Below are 15,971 nucleotides of genomic sequence, written 5' to 3'. Positions count from 1 at the left end.
AAAAAAAAAAAAAAAAAAAAGTATCAGAATTTAGGTTACACACTAAAATTAATGTTATCTCAGTGTGAGCAAGATTTGGGGTCAATAGTTTTAAGTAGACAGTAATAATGAGCTTTGATAAATGTTCATTCAAAGAGTCGAGTCAAAATATCTGATTATTAGTGGATTTTTATAACCTTTATTTATATAAATGATCTCATTTATATTCATTGTCTCATTTAAGACAGACCCATTTCAGATCAAATTAAAGGTTGAAATGAAACGCTTCAGTCACTGACTGATTGACAGTATATATATTAAGATTTTATTGCAATTTCCTGTAATGCAATCAATTAATTACAATTACTTACTATTAATTCATTACAGAAAAATGAATGTGTTTAAAAATGAATGCTTTTTATGGCAGAGCACAGAAGGAGACTGTACTTTGCTTTGTAGTTATATTAATCTAGCCAATCTTTTTTGTGCCATGAATATCAGCTATAAGCACAATAAAGGCCACTGAACCAGTCTGCCATAATGCAAACTGAAAACCACTGATGGTTCAACTTTTTATTTGCTTCTCCAGATTTATCTGCAAAGCATAGCCAATGCATGGAGGAAGTCTTGGCACCATTTACTGTTATCATGGTTATCAGTTGGCGACACGGTGAGCTCAGAAATATTGGCCACTCTCCCCAGAGGCATCCTCATTAGACTAAAGCCAGTGGGTTCCCACACTGATGGCATTGCTTCACAGCAAGTACTGTATGAGGAGGAGAGGTGATTTCAGGTACAGTGATAAAAGGATTAAGGATTGCCAAATGAATTTTAAAAAAAAAGATTTTTAGGTGGTGAGAGAACTGTAATCAGTATCATCAGTACTAGTAAGCATAAAATCTTCTAAAAGTCACCAATGTAAAACCATAAAAACTACTAAATGCAACTGTAAAGGTTTTATTTTCTTTCTAATTTGTCCCGATAAAGAAAATCAAATCATCCATTTTGTTGGTTATCAGACAATTCAGAAAATGAAGCAAAGGCTCTTAATGCACATGGACCTACTCAGCTATATATGCAACCATGAATACACCCACACACAAACATAAAACACTCAGTCCCAGCTGCAAGCTTATTGCCTAGTAACCCAAGGAGGATATGTTCTTCTTTTGTTTCAAAAGGGGTGATTATTACAATGGAGGGTAGTTATTAAGAAAGTAAAGCTAGTACTTAAAATGCCCATTCCTCCATTGTTTTATACTAATAACACATTTCAGAGGGCTGGGGAGAGTAGTTAACACAGGAAGGAAGAGCTGGGAGGAGAGGACAGCAAAAAAGGTGGAAGAAACTGGGAGAAGCTAAAATAGCAAACGGAAATGAAGATGTCTCATCTCTTCAACTGGATAAATTACAGTTAAAAAGTTTTGTCTTTTTTCTAACTTTAATTTCACAATACATTTCTTTCATCCATAACAATTTCCCAAACAGTCCCTCAGCTGCCAAATAAGAAAACCTCAGTCAGTTTCAGCCTCAGAATCTTATCAGGCTAGCTCCAGCCTTAAAAATACAGCATCAAAACATCATAATCAACTCAGCAATGTTTACTGTAATGAAAAAAAAATCTGATATAATTATCTCCCAATGTTTGCATTCAGAAGATTATGCACATTATTCGCCAAGGACCTCTGTGTTCGGCCCGTTTTGCTGCTCTACTGTGTGTTCAGATCCACACGTTCGGCTGCATAAAGGAATGAGAAAGAGAAATACAGAAAGACATGAAAACAAGAGCGACAAAGACAAGAAAAGTCCATTAACACCCTTGTAAATGAGCTCCAGCTATTTACCACATGCTGGGCTTCTCGAATTACTGACTGTGTTCAGGATGCAGATTGACGATGGCAATTAAAGATGAACCGTGTGCACAGACACAGAGAGGTTCACACACATGCACTAATGTATGCTTGCATACTCTCCCCAAGGCAGTAGTTGAGCACAGATCTACTGATCTCCATAGCAACATTCAGTGCCGGGGGCGATGGTGACATCATGAAGATTGATTGTCATGAGAAAATAGCAAAAGTAGAGCAGTAAGAGGGCATTGGTGATAAAAGGTGTTAGCTAAAGTGCAACAGTGGTTCTCGTTGCCGGATGAAGTTGTGGCCCTGAGCCAGGAGTCGTCTTTGGTTAATGAAGAACAAATATATGTGAAAGGCCACAGCTGGTCTGTTCTTGTCAGGACTGAGAATGGAAAAATGCAGTTATGTAACACAGAGAAGGTAAAGGCAAAAGATAGTTATTATAGATATCTCCGTGTGGCTCCAGTTCTCACTGTGGTCCCTCTCGTCTCTGTTTATCCCCTCTTCCTCTGTCTCCTTATCTTTTTCTGTGTGGTCACCTCAGCTCAACCTTTTTGTTTTGTCTCTGTTTACACCAATAGCTGATATCCCTCTCTTTGTGAACTCTCATACCCCTTCACTCAACACAGCTTGCTCAGAATGGTTGCAAACGCTGTCGTCCATTTACAGCCACCCGCTTACCGAACACTTCAGAGCCCTGAACTTCAGAACTTCCGTCTTCCCTCCTCTTTTCCTCTCTCCACCCTGCCAAGTTTTTTTCTTTTTTTTTTTGGCACTTGTTTTTCCTCATTTTTCTGTTACGTAAGAGAGACAGAAGTGGAGCAAGCTTCAAAGTGAATGGCAAAGCCGCCTTTTCCCCTGCTCGCTTTGCTGTTCATGCATGTCATTCCACTGCCAGCTTCCCCCATCTCTCACTATCCTTGTCATTATTTTCTCACTTCTTCATCCTTCCTCCATCTTTTCTCACTACTGTACACCAGCCTCTTGCTGTTTATTAGGTCAGTTACTCAATTTTCATGCCATTTTTTTTTTAAGGGTATTTCAAGTTCCTCTCTGACCTTGTCTTCGCCACCTTGACTACAGAGATGAAGCAGGAACTTAAAGGTCAGTTTTTGGGCATAAATGTATTCTAAAAAGAAGACAGGTCTCATTATGTCTTTCTCCTACTCCTGTCTGCCCTTGTTGTATCAAATATAGAGTGATGCAGGGATGAGTGGGGCGCTTCTTTTCTTTGATAACCTGTCAGTGAGCCGGAGCACCTGAAGCAGACAAGGTAAAAGCTGCTATTAACTAAATCGTCTCTCTTTAAAGGCATCGCTCGGCTTAAATGCAGAGAAACTCATACCAGTTACTGATTTAACACAAGTGCTTGGGACAGTCTGTATAATGGCTGCTTTTGTAAATACCGATGCAGACACACGCGTACAAACACATGACAGACTGAATGGATACACACACTGACAGTAAGCATGAAGTTAAGCTCAGGCCAGACAGACACAAAGCAGATCTGTTGCCCTTGTTGTGGACCTGACACACCAAACCGAAACAAAAACCGACGGCTGTGTCAGCTCTCATTGCCTCACATCCTTCCAAAGTCTACAGCACACAATCACCTGAAAATCTAAATACATACACACTACATGCAGACAAATACACACACACACACACACACACACTGCACAGGAAGTGAAAAGTCGCTCGTTTTTATTTTCTACTCCAAATATAATAAAGACACACCCATCAAATTCTCATTGTTCTATAATCAAAATGGTTTTAAGTTCTTTATCGTTGAGACTCATCAAAATTTATTGTATGTTTTTGAGAAATGTGTTTAAGCAAGTAAGGCAGGTAGTAATAAAGATATTTTGTATCAAATTAGTGAAGGCATTCAACATTAAAGTTTATACTTTCTTCTACTCCTTTATGATATATAATTGTGATGGTTTAGGGTGGAATGCCCACCTATATTTGTTTTTATTTATATGCTATTAATTTTGGGTTGATTTACTTAATGATTTTTTACATGTTTGGAAAAAATGAAAATAATCAAATATCAAACCATTATGGCGATAAAAAAAAAAATGTGTGGAAATGTTGCTTTCAACAACATCCATCTGAATCCTTTCCCTTCTCTAAGCCAGTTCAGTGTTGACTCCTGTTTCATCTTGTTCTCTTATGTTGTTTTTATTTTTGCTCACTTCTTCTGATAAAATACTGTTGCATTTCTTTGTTGGATTAGCCATTTTGTGCATCTAGAAAGACCAATGTGTTGATATCTAGTTGTGGGCATGTGATGCAGTGTGTTAAATCAAACTGTGGCTATCATGTGATGCTCCGGTTTGGGAAAAACAAGCTGTGAGTTGCAGGGACACTATAGGACAATTATAGCTCAAGGAGCAGGTAAAAAGAACGCCAGTGTGCCAATCAAAATGAATCAGTACCACATGTTTAGGACAAGAAACTTAAATAGCATCACTTTAAAGGTACTAAAAAAAGTACTAAAAATTTTTAAAACATTTTGTTTTTGAAGTTTTAAAAGCTCTTGCTCAAGAAGTTCTAAAGATATTTAGCAATTCTCTCAAATTTCCCATAGCCAAAGATATTTGTGTGGTTTTAGTCAGGATTGTAAAATGGCATCATGATGCTATATTTGACAATTTAAAAAAAAAAAAAAAAAAAAAAAAAAATTAAATTAATGATAAAAAAAACTGAAGATGCACTAAACACAAGTTTCAATGAAACCACATCAAATCCTTTTTTTTTTTTAAAAATTTTATTAGCAAAAGGGTTTAAATAAAAAAAACATTATTTTGAAGTCTGTTTATCAAACACTAATTATTTGTATGATTCCTCATTTAAGCTGCACCACCATCTTTAAAAATTAGGTTATTTTTATACTAAAATAATGTACATAATTGTACAGAATTTTTTATTAATTTATTATTATTTTTATTTTATTTTTATTAAATGTACAGAATTTTTATTAAATTTTAGTTAATTGTTCAAAAATGTCTTTTAAAGCTTATTTGAAGTTGTAGCTGCATACTTAGAATAGTCTAACAATCGAACAGGAGCTGAAAATAAATAATGAAAAGACATTAGAATACATTATTCTATCTGATAAAACACATAGTAATTATAAACATTTTTTGTTGTTGTTGCTGTTTCCTGTTTGTATGAAATCAGAAAAAGGGAACGCAGAGATAAAGGACAAATTACCAAATGGACAAAACCATTGACTATTTGAACTGCTCGTCAGTCAGGCATCTTTCTCTCAAGTGTCTGTCTGCCTCGGATCTGGCAGCTGATTACAGCAAATTCAATAAAAGCATCAGTATTGGACGACTAAAACAGTTTCATGTCAGCTTGGTTCCTCAGAAAGAAATTTAAAGTCTGAATCAAAAGTTTCTTTTTTTTTTTGCATGTTTTATGACCCACTGACTTTGGTGAGCAATTTGAAGGCAGAAATAACCAAACCCCGCTATAAGATGCACAGTGGTGTGTTGTGTCTGGCTTTATGACATGCTACAGTGTGTGGTGCTGCTCTTGTCTCTGCCTTTGTATATTTTCTCACCTCTGTGCCTTCTTCCCTCCTGTTCTCCTGTTAGGCATGTGTAGGGGCTGTTAGTTCATTTATCATACTGCAGTCTCCTGCTCTCAGCCTCAGACTCAGTGATTAATGACGACCATTCACACACTTAAACATTTAGCTTTGTTTCGCTGACACACTACTTACCATCCTGGTCACCATGGGTTGCTTAACGCTATGCTACTGTGGGACTGCACAAATACAATGACGTATCTGCAGGGTGACCTTTAAGGGCTCTCTGTGTGTGATTCTTTATCTCTTTATTGGAATATAAATGTGTCATTTATCACAAAAATAATTGCCATAACTAAATATTTAGCCAAAATAGACAATGGTTTGTAGGCCATCCCTCTGGAGGATTTATATACACTGGAGTACATCTAGTCATCCAGTGTCAAGTCTTCTTGAACTGAATCACTTCAGTGGAAGTTCATTTCAGCTTTCTTTGGTTAACTGGGAGAGTGAAATATTGGACTAGAAAAATTTAAGAAATTGTGGTGTCTATTAATTAAATCAAATAAATTCTATTAAACAAAACAGATGTGAATGTGAACCAGATGTGTGGACAAAAGACAAATATAAGATTTTCCGTGATTTTCTTTTGTTGAACAAGTCTTTTCAGCTCAATTCTTCCCTGAATTTAAAGCAAGTAAAAGAATGATGAAAATCTCGAAATATAAGAAGATATCATCTCTCACCGGACAGATGCGTCAAACCCATGTTGAAGCCACGTTTACAAAATCTGGTGAAACTATTGATCTGACAATTTCATTTCCGACAGTAAGTAATATTCTGTAAATAATCATAAGCAGATGAGGTGCATGCAGAGCCTTTTTTAAAATCCCAAACTTGCAGTTTTAAAGCAGGACTGCACTGGCGTTGTCATGAAGCATGCTTGATTTGTTAAGCTTGATGTGTAGTGCATTGTGGGTAATGTAGCGTGACGGAGGTGTAGTGCTGGGGAGATGTAGATTGTGACCGTTGTGGGACCTTACCAAATATGAACTAGTTCACTTTCAAGTTCCTTATTTGTAGATATGTTTCATTCAGTTCAACGTTCTTTTGAACTTATTCGTCCACAACACTGTTTTCTTCTTCCAGAAACTGCTCTGGTATTTTTGATACCAATCCATTATAGGGGTAATATTAGAGAACTGAGTTGCAGACTCACGTGAAAATAATAATAAATAAACAAGTTATCCTGGATTATAAATGAATACATCAATGCTTTTATAACCACAAACTACCCAGCAATACACAGAGTACTCAAGACCAGTCCCACCTTTACCTGCTGCAATATTTAAATATGATCAGGAACACATGAAGAATGATAATGAAAATAACAATATGCTGTGTGATATTCCACACAGCATATTGTTGATATGTTTTCAAGAAACTGAAGGAGTAATGTCATCCAAACATCAAGTGCATGGCTATGGCCATGTATTTACAGATACTGATACATCTCTGATCTGACAAAAGAACTGTGACAGGAATGGAGGTGAGAGTGTGTGAGAGTATTTGTCAAGTCTTTCCAAAAGCTTCTATCTGAATCACTGAAATTGTACATAACAGTGTGAGGAAAGCCTTCCACACACGTGTGATCTCTGATACAGATCAGAGATGTATCGGTAGCCATGCCCTGGACGTTTGGATGACATTACTCCTTCAATTTATTGAAAAGTTAAAACATATCACAACAATATGCACAGTCCATAGCCTGTGTTTATGCAGGCTATGGACTGCATAAACAGACAGACAGAAAGGGACAGAGAATATTTTTTTAATGAAGTGGATCAGTGTTGACCTTTGGAAACTCTCTGGAGTGATGTCTATTTTACTTCCATCCTTTACACGTGCCAAGATGCCACGTTTGTTGTCACGGCTTAGTGTTTGAGATTGAGAAGATCCTTGCAATTGTACATTTCTATAGAACACCCCAAATCCCCAAGCACATGAGCATGGGTCAGCAGGTGATGCAGTGAGGAGGGAAGAGGGGTAAAAGATTAAAGGATGTGGAGGCAGGGAGAGACACAAACACAGATAGAATGTTAGGCATGAAAGAGGAGGAAGATGAGGAGTGGAGTGCAGGTGTATTTGTGTGGCATCCTCCAGTAGCATATCTTCAGGTGAAAATCAGTGAAACTGCCTTTTGCCTGCTTATAGCACTACCAGAGGGTAGATGTCACATTAGCTGGAATTAGAGACTACACACACACAGTATGTGTATAATAAAGTTAGAAAGTCACTATATTATCTCACGTACTTTCTAACCTTCACAAAAAAAACACAATTAAAGTGCAAACAGGTCTATGCAACCGTTCTTGCTGTTCTCTGGCACTGACTGAACAAAGATAAAGCAGGAAGGTGTGCCTCCGGCTGAGCAGCAAGACCTCGCTTTGTCATGCAGTACTTTTTGTTTTTGAATAACTCCATTATGGGCTCTGCAAAGTCACTAAATCCAGTAACAAAGTTGCTAAGTTTTCATCAGGAAGCAGACTAAAACATGACTTTTAGTGGTGTGACTGACTCCCCTCAGTGTGTGTGAGCTGTGAAGGCTTTACGCCTAATGCACTCGGCTCCAGTGTGGTCCGTGTGTGTGGAAGGCTTTCCTCAGATGGTTACGTACAATTTCAGTGATTTTACTTATAGTCTCCATTTTATAGCCCTCCAGCTTTTGTTGATGCCAATATTTAGTCTTTAGTAGCTGTGGGGGTGCTAGTGCCAAAAAATTAGGTCAATGGGGAAAAACAAAAAAACCAAACACATGCTTACCAAACAAATATTCAAATAATTTAATATTTAAGTCAAACCCAATTAACCAGCCAGCTGGAGGCCCAACCCAGTCTATCTCCAGGAACAAAAAAAAAAAAAAAAAAAAAAAAAAAAAAGCAAAAACTCATAAAACCTAAAAAATATGTTGAATTGAAACATTTTTGGGAGTTAATCATTTTAACTCTGGAATGTGCATGCACATCTCTGCTACTAGAAGGCACTAGTTTTCTTTCCATCTGGAACCCCTTCATTTGATGACCACTGATTGTTTATTAACAATTAAAGCTAATATTTGCTTGAGGAGTCATTTCTAAATTTTTCATGCAAAATGCTTTAATACAAAATGCATTGTTTGCATGTGTGCGAAAAAATATGGATAAAACTGGGAAAAAAAAAAAAATCTGGAACAGCGTTGTGACAAGAAAACTGTCTTTCTGAGACTTTACAGGGTTCATGTTGAAGTGAAGTAGGTATAAAACTGATCCTCCTCCTAATGCCTGCAGTTGGGTCCTGCTCTCTGAAATAATGGATTCTAATTCCTTTCCAGGAGAGTGCACCCATCTGCTGGCTTGGGGGCACAGTAAAATCCTCTATCAGTTACAATTATCCCATGGTTGGAGAGGAATGCACTGCGAGCGTGTGCCTGACCTGTCCACCCCGAGTAGTGCAGGGGTGTGCAAATATCTGTGTGTCATTAAGAGGGAGAGCCGGCGAGATTTTTAAAGTGGATTGCTGTGTAAGCATAAGCCGAATCCCTCAAGCACACCTACTGGGACGACACATCCATGACAAATTATCCTAAGGGAATAAAACACCAAGCCAGTGAGTCTGTGCGTGATTCTGTTTTAAATTTGGTCCTACGTGCAAATTGGCTCATGGTCTAAGTGTGTGCATTTCACTTTAGATGTGTTATTCTGTGACAAGCACATAGACACAAAACCCAGAAACATGGATCATCCACCTTTGCTGGAAGAAATGGAGGTGGATTTCACCAACTCACCACTGGGGGACAGCAGAAAATTTGGCAAGAGACTAACTGGATTGCCTGCTGAAAAATCCAAACAAGCCACACGACATGGTTTTGTCTTCTTTAGAAGCTCCTCTAAAATGACAAGTTGTCGAAAAGTCTAAAATATTTGTGATGAAAGGAGACTTGTGAAAAACACGTCCCGAGGACTGGTGCAGCCCTGAAGCAGAGATTTGTGGTGAGAACAGCACAGGCACATCGCTTAAGGGGGTGGCACTGAAATTCAGTGTGTGTAGTCCTGAGTGACAGGATGTAGCGGTGGGATGTTGACCCTGAAGCGGAATGGCACATAGCGGCTGAGACGTCCAAGATGAGGAGACCTCAGAAGGGAAGGCACAATCTGACAAAGCCCCACTTGGAAAAATGCAAAAAACATGCTACTTTATTATCTGTCTCCCCTCAACAATCCTCTCTTCTCTCCGATATGACCACTCATATCAGAAAAGGGAGATCATTCAATTCCCAACACTTTTTTGTGATCAGATCTTTCCATCATCCTCTGTGACTTTTTATCTACTTACATCCCTGCTGAGCATCTCATGTGAGAGTTTATGTAACTTAAGTATTTGATTTACATCTGCCTGTGTGTGTGTGTGTGTGTGTGTGTGTGTTTTGTAAAACTGGCTAAGATGGAGGCTGTCTGAGACCTGCGCTGGTTGTAACAGCAGACGAGATAAAGTGGGTCTGTGTTTCCCGGCAGTGTTGCAGATTTATCTCTCTGCTTACGTCTCAGATTTTACCGCCCATCCGCTGGCCTCAACTGGATCTCCCCACCCTCCCCTCTCCCTTCTCCCCTTACTCCCCCATTTACCATAAGGGACTGGCTTCTATCTATGCACATTCTGTATTCTATAAATCTGCCACGGTGCTCCATAAAGCTGACCAGGGCAAGGCTCAACAAATAATAAGGGGGAAGAGAATAAATAGCTACAGCAAAATGAAAAAAAAGCAACCCTCATGTGGAAGAAGAGACAACTTTTCTGCACACAAAATGGAGCCTGATTGAAATATTTACCTCGGTGTCTCAGGGCTTTAGACAATCTACTGGGATTCTGTGGGAAGTCACTGCATAACATAACATCAGTTCAGTTCTACTCTCTATCTTACATGTTAAATCCGGTTCTGCCTGCTTATAACCCTTTCAGTGATGGGAAAAAAAAGAATCCCAGTGCACCATATTATCATTCAGGGGCAACTGTTCTACTTTATTGTCAAGATAGACCATTAACAAATTAGCCTGTGTTGCTAATGTCCCATCTGGCTCTAGAATAAGTTTTATGTCACCAGGAATATCCTCGCTTGAACTTGAGGAAATATAGCATGTGATACTGAAGACAAAAGAAGCTGTCTGCGTTAATAAAGCACTCACTGCTGGTTAGATGAGAAATGTAGCAGCCAGTATTTTTGGGATTTGCAAATACAGAAAAAAGTTCCTCAGCTCAAAAATGACTGAATGTCAGTAAGCGAGTGATTAATAGCAAAGGTGTCCATGTAATCTGTCACATTTATACCATCATTTATATGACCTTTACTGTGATTATTTCCAGTTTTTATAGATTATAAAAAACAAAAAAAGAGACAAAAGCTGAGTTCCCTGAAAAACCTTTTTTTTAAAAAAAAAAAAGAAAAAAGAAAAAAAAAAAGATATTACAACATATGTTTTTAGGATGTTCATGCTTCACACAAAATTTCTAGGTCTGTGAGATTCTTGGGTTATCTTGCATGCACTATTGATTGTGAAGGTCATGGAAATCCATCCTCTTTATATTTCAAGCATGTTTAAGTTCATTATCCTGTTGTTGAAGATGTTGTTTTTTATTTTCATGTAAAAAGATGTTTCTTTTTAAAGTTTACTGACATTTAAATCATTCAGTTGCAAGTAACATTAAAGCTTTTGCCTTTTCTGGTCTTAAAACAACAATGCTTGTGAGTTCTGTGGAAATGCTGAAGATCACTTCAGGACTTTTTTTGGACCTAATCATTTTTATTTTGACCTTCTGTGCCAAAGCATTTAGCTGTCACTGTTCTTGTGAGACTGTTTCTCCAGTTTAAAGCATTCTCCAGTTAAAAATGATTTCTTACATGCATCTGAGTTTCATGGAGGTTCTCCAGTCCTTTAACGCACAAACGTGCTCAACAAAGCAGACAAACACGAGATCAGAAACACTTATTCAAACAGCCGCTTGGCGAGAGAACTATCAGAGAGGCTTCAAACAAAAGTGTGACGGTTTCATGGGAAAAGTCAACCCTTTCCCCAAAATCCCAGAGGAATCAAGATAGAGACTAATGACACAAATAGCTCTAGGGCCCACATTGTGCAACCTGTTCATGCATTGGTGTGAGTCGGCTGACGTGAGCCTGTGCCTGTCAGTTTATCAACAGCAGCAATTTTTCACCCTTGATCAGCCAAGCGTGGAAGCATTTCAAATGAACTACCTGCATTCCAGTGGCATCAGATAGAAGACAAAAGGCAAGCACTCAGTGAATCATTGCACCTTTTATTTTTGCCTTTGTCTCCACACCAAACCCTTCCAATGTTTCTCTGCTTTTTCAGACCTATCAGTCTTCTCTGATCGGCTTCTCCATGACAGACACATTAGCCATTCACAGAGCTGCTAGCGCCATGTGGATAGTGGAATGTGCCCAGAAATCAAGCAATATGCTGTCATGAAAAAAAAAAAAACCCAAACAAACAAACACGCCACTCTTATATACTCGCTCTTGCATGTGAGCCCACATGGTAGGCCCACTGTGACCCCACGTCAAAAAAGACAAACAATGGCGGCAAAAAGCAGCCGCCTCTCAATGTGGCAGGCCAGCGTATGAGACCCTGGGAACATATGGACTCTCCATTGTTGACAAAACAGCCTTAGGGACATTAGCACACAAATTTGCATATATGGAAACCAATTTTGCCATGTTGTTTTTCTTTAGCCATCTCTCTAGTCCAGCAAATAAACGTGCCATCATCGATCTGCATTCAGTGCCTGGAGGTGCGCTACAGAGGATTTGTAAAGTCATCCATTTCCTGTCATTTGGAAACAGCTCTCATACGACTGACAGCAGCTGGAAGAAATCCCGTGATGATCTTACCTAGCTGTAGCTCCATGTTGCTAATCTTGTTTTCCGTGGGAAACAGGATCTTCGGTGGCTTGTCGGTCAGAGGAGCTGAAAGTGAAAACAAATGCAATTTGAAATATACTACAGAAGCTAGCAACACAGGAGCACTGGCTTCGGCAAAGAATAACGAGACTTTCTGATGAAATTGCCTTTAATTTGTTCCTTTGTCATCTTTTTCTTCACAATACTCATTGTAAGAAACACACAAACAAAACACTGTGTGTTGTTTCCAGTAGCTGCATCTTTGCTGTTACTTTTAGTGTCATTTTTAGTGTCTGTTGACGTTGGGTTTCATTCATCTGATGTACTTTCTATCACTGATAAATCACGATTCTACTAAGAACACAGCACCATTTGATCTAAATCGGAGGTGTCTGAAGAGCCATCATGGGGTGTGTACGTCTCTGAGTTAGAGGGAGCAGATGATGCTCTAATGATGCTAATCATCCATACGGTGGGTGTCAGACCTGCTGCTTAAGTTGTTCCTCCGGGGAGTGACAGAACAAGCAGTAGTTTTATTGTTGTTAAAAGCATTTATATGTTCTGCAACAAAAGCTGAGCCCTGTGGGGTTAAAGGGTGATGGAAACGTGAAGAGGGTCTTTTGTTTGTGCAAATATCGGAACATAAGAAAGATAAAGGGGAGGCTCTCTCTATTTGTTAGATTCTTTGCTTTAGAAACCCTCAATCTTTTACTTAAGAATACAGAAACAGAGACTCATGTTTAGAACCAAGAGTTGGCCTCCATAGTTTGATACAACAGGAGCAAATTGGAGTTCAAAGTCACTGCTCAAAGGCACTTACTGATAAACTGGCAAGGACATCCTAAAGTAGAAAATCGTACTAAAGGGCTGTTCCACTTGCAGAGGAAGGGAAAAACCTTTTCCAAAACTAGAAAATGGTCCAAGCAGCTGAAACTTCGGTGATTTTAGTCCTGATCAATCTGAAGAACAATTTTCTAGGTTTCTATTATTTCTATTTCTATCTTATAGAAGTTAGGGTTTTCATGTTATGTTTTAAAAGTTATCAAAGTCTATCATCAAAGCAAAAAGGAAAAAAAAAGTCACACAATGCACAGAAAGAGGAGACCAGGCTTTAAGCTGTAATATGGTTTGACAACAGTAAGGAAGGTGGAAAGTTACAAGTAAAATTGCACTGATTGACCAGGTATTTTTAGAGATGACGACAGGAGTGATATTGTATTCCTGTTAGAATTTTTTTAAACTTTGCAGAAGAAAATTGATGGGACAAAGAAATGAATTCCAATGGGAAAGTTTATGAGAGCTTCTCTGGGTCCAGTCAAGGCTATTTACTCTAAATGGAGTTCTTCTCCAGTCATGCCTCAGTATACAAGGCACTTCAAAATGCTTCCCTTACTGTGTTCTTGCAAGCTAAATAAATAAATAAATGAATTAATAAATGTACAATTTGCTTTTTTGTTAGTTTGTTAATTTATTTCAAATGAAAGAAAATATATGTACATACACATACATACGTACACAAACAAGCATATGTTTACATACACAGACATTCGCTTTTGAGAACATCTAAGTATCACCACTGAAAGTAATCGAGCTAGTCAACCCTTCTTTTATCGGTGCACATATTCTTCTTTGGCTCCATAAATCTCTTGCTATCTGTGTTCCATTTCATAAAAAGGAAGAAAAACCTCTCAGGCCCTGCACATTCTTTTCAAATACTGAGGCAAACACATGAGTTTGAGTTTATTATATCTTCTCATCCAGTCTACCCTTTTTTACCTTCCTGTCATCACATAAACAGGCCAATCTCATGCACACTAAATCCATTATAATCTATGTTTTCTGCACATCCGGGTCAGCACAGGGCAGCTTTTCCGGCTGCAGATAAACAAAGGTTTACTGGAGTAAAGTAGATTGTTCATGATAAGGACACATTTTGACAGTGAAGTAGAGAGGAGGGAGGCAACCTTTGACAATCTGAAGTTCATTGCCGTATGCAGAGATGCAGAAACAGTCATACTGCATTCTATCATAGGTTCCAAGTGGGCAAATTCTAGTTCAGCAGTAAAAGAAAAAAGCATTGAACAAAACAAAAGCAAGTCCCACAAGGAGATTTCTAAGGCACCTTTAATAATTTAGTGCTGAATTTGCAATAAGGCGGTTATTCAGGGCAGTTTCTAGTACTGTGCTTTCATTAAGATGTCTCCATTGAGTCTCCTCACAAGCTCCTTCCCAAACCTTATTATGGGTTCACTGACAAGCACTTTGAATGCCCTCTTCTGTTTTGGTGTCTGTTTTGAGAGCAACAAGCTACATTATATTGCTGCGCTAAGTAATTCAGCAAAGCAAAGACTTGTTTGAAGTACAGGGTCTTATTTAAGGCCTCATGATAACGTGGTTAACCATGAGTGGATATGCAAAAAAAGGTTTGTTTATGTGAGGCTGAATACACTGAGATCTTCATGTTTATTATACTTAATTTCATTTATTTGTGTTTTTTTTTTCATCACATGCTGTACCTGTTTGTATGTAAATAGTGACAGGCACTGTGACATCTATGAGAGGGGTGGTCATGGGCTTTTAGGCACAACTGTTTGCATTGTTAATAGGTAATCACAGCACAAATTACACTGGATACTGATACAATTTTAATTACATATCAAACTGCTATACATAATTACACAATGGGTGATCCTATAGCTAATTATGCACTGAGCATACAAATAAGGACAAGCTGTGTAAGGAACACAAGAGGGGGAGCAGATGTGGTTAAGAGAGCAGAGATAGGAGGGAGCACAGACAAAGAAGTGGAGTTGGTGACAAGACAAGAGAAGGGAAAAAGGGTAGAATTTTATATAAAAGTGATAATTACCAGTTGCAAATATGCCCCCCCGCCCTTAGTGTATTTTGGCATGCTACACTTGTGTCTGAAAATCTCATTATCTTAATTGCCACTCCTTTATAGGAAATACATCAATTACAGTTCAGGAAGGGGACACCATTTAAAATGTGGAGAGTTGGGAGCAACTTTGAACAAACAAAGAAGTCTGTGCTTTATATAATTAATAAAATGTTGAACTCAAAATGAAAAAAAAAATGCAGTTAAACATGCAAATACATCTGGTGAACTTTAATGAAAGGGTGTATGAGCATCAACACAAAAGGAAATGCATGCTGTATGGATCTCTTCTGTCAAATGACTTTTTTAGTTGTATGTTTGTGTTGCTTTAATTTGATGAATTTGTGTCTTTTGGGGACCCGAATGGCTCACTTGGTATACTTGCACAAAATTCAAAGCTCTCGTATCAATGATTCACTGTAAAACATTGAGGTCTGGGTATCCTCAGCGCAGACAGATTGCCTATTCTCTGCAGCAAACCAGGGTGAATACATTTCAGAAGGTGACACAAAGTAACTCTGAAAACTTTTCAACCTAATGATGATAGTGTGGATGTATTCAGCTACTGAATACAGCTGTGCTTCAACTGCAGTAACCTTAGAAATGCATTTTATCATCTCAGAAATGTTGCTCACACGCAACCTTTCCAATCTCCACCAGCTGACTTTATTTATGCCTTTATTTCTAACAGCCTAGCCTACTGCAATGTCCTGTTCTCAAGCCTTTCAGAAATTTGAAACAAACTTC

At 38.3% G+C, this 15,971-nt stretch overlaps 1 protein-coding gene across 1 annotated transcript in view; it reads right to left on the bottom strand.

The window, feature by feature from the left end:
* Window positions 1-15,971, bottom strand: part of il1rapl1a (interleukin 1 receptor accessory protein-like 1a) — a gene marked incomplete at both ends in the record, with an annotated part of 175,019 nt that overhangs the window by 42,217 nt on the left and 116,831 nt on the right. Inside the window, one exon of the mRNA XM_079254164.1 lies at window positions 12,320-12,394. Coding sequence (XP_079110290.1) covers window positions 12,320-12,394 — 75 coding nt within the window. The remainder of the gene's footprint in view (window positions 1-12,319; window positions 12,395-15,971) is intronic.

Source organism: Telmatherina bonti (genome assembly GCF_933228915.1).
Source record: "Telmatherina bonti genome assembly, chromosome: 15".
NCBI lineage: Eukaryota > Metazoa > Chordata > Actinopteri > Atheriniformes > Telmatherinidae > Telmatherina > Telmatherina bonti.
This window is presented reverse-complemented; position numbering and strand designations above follow the sequence as displayed.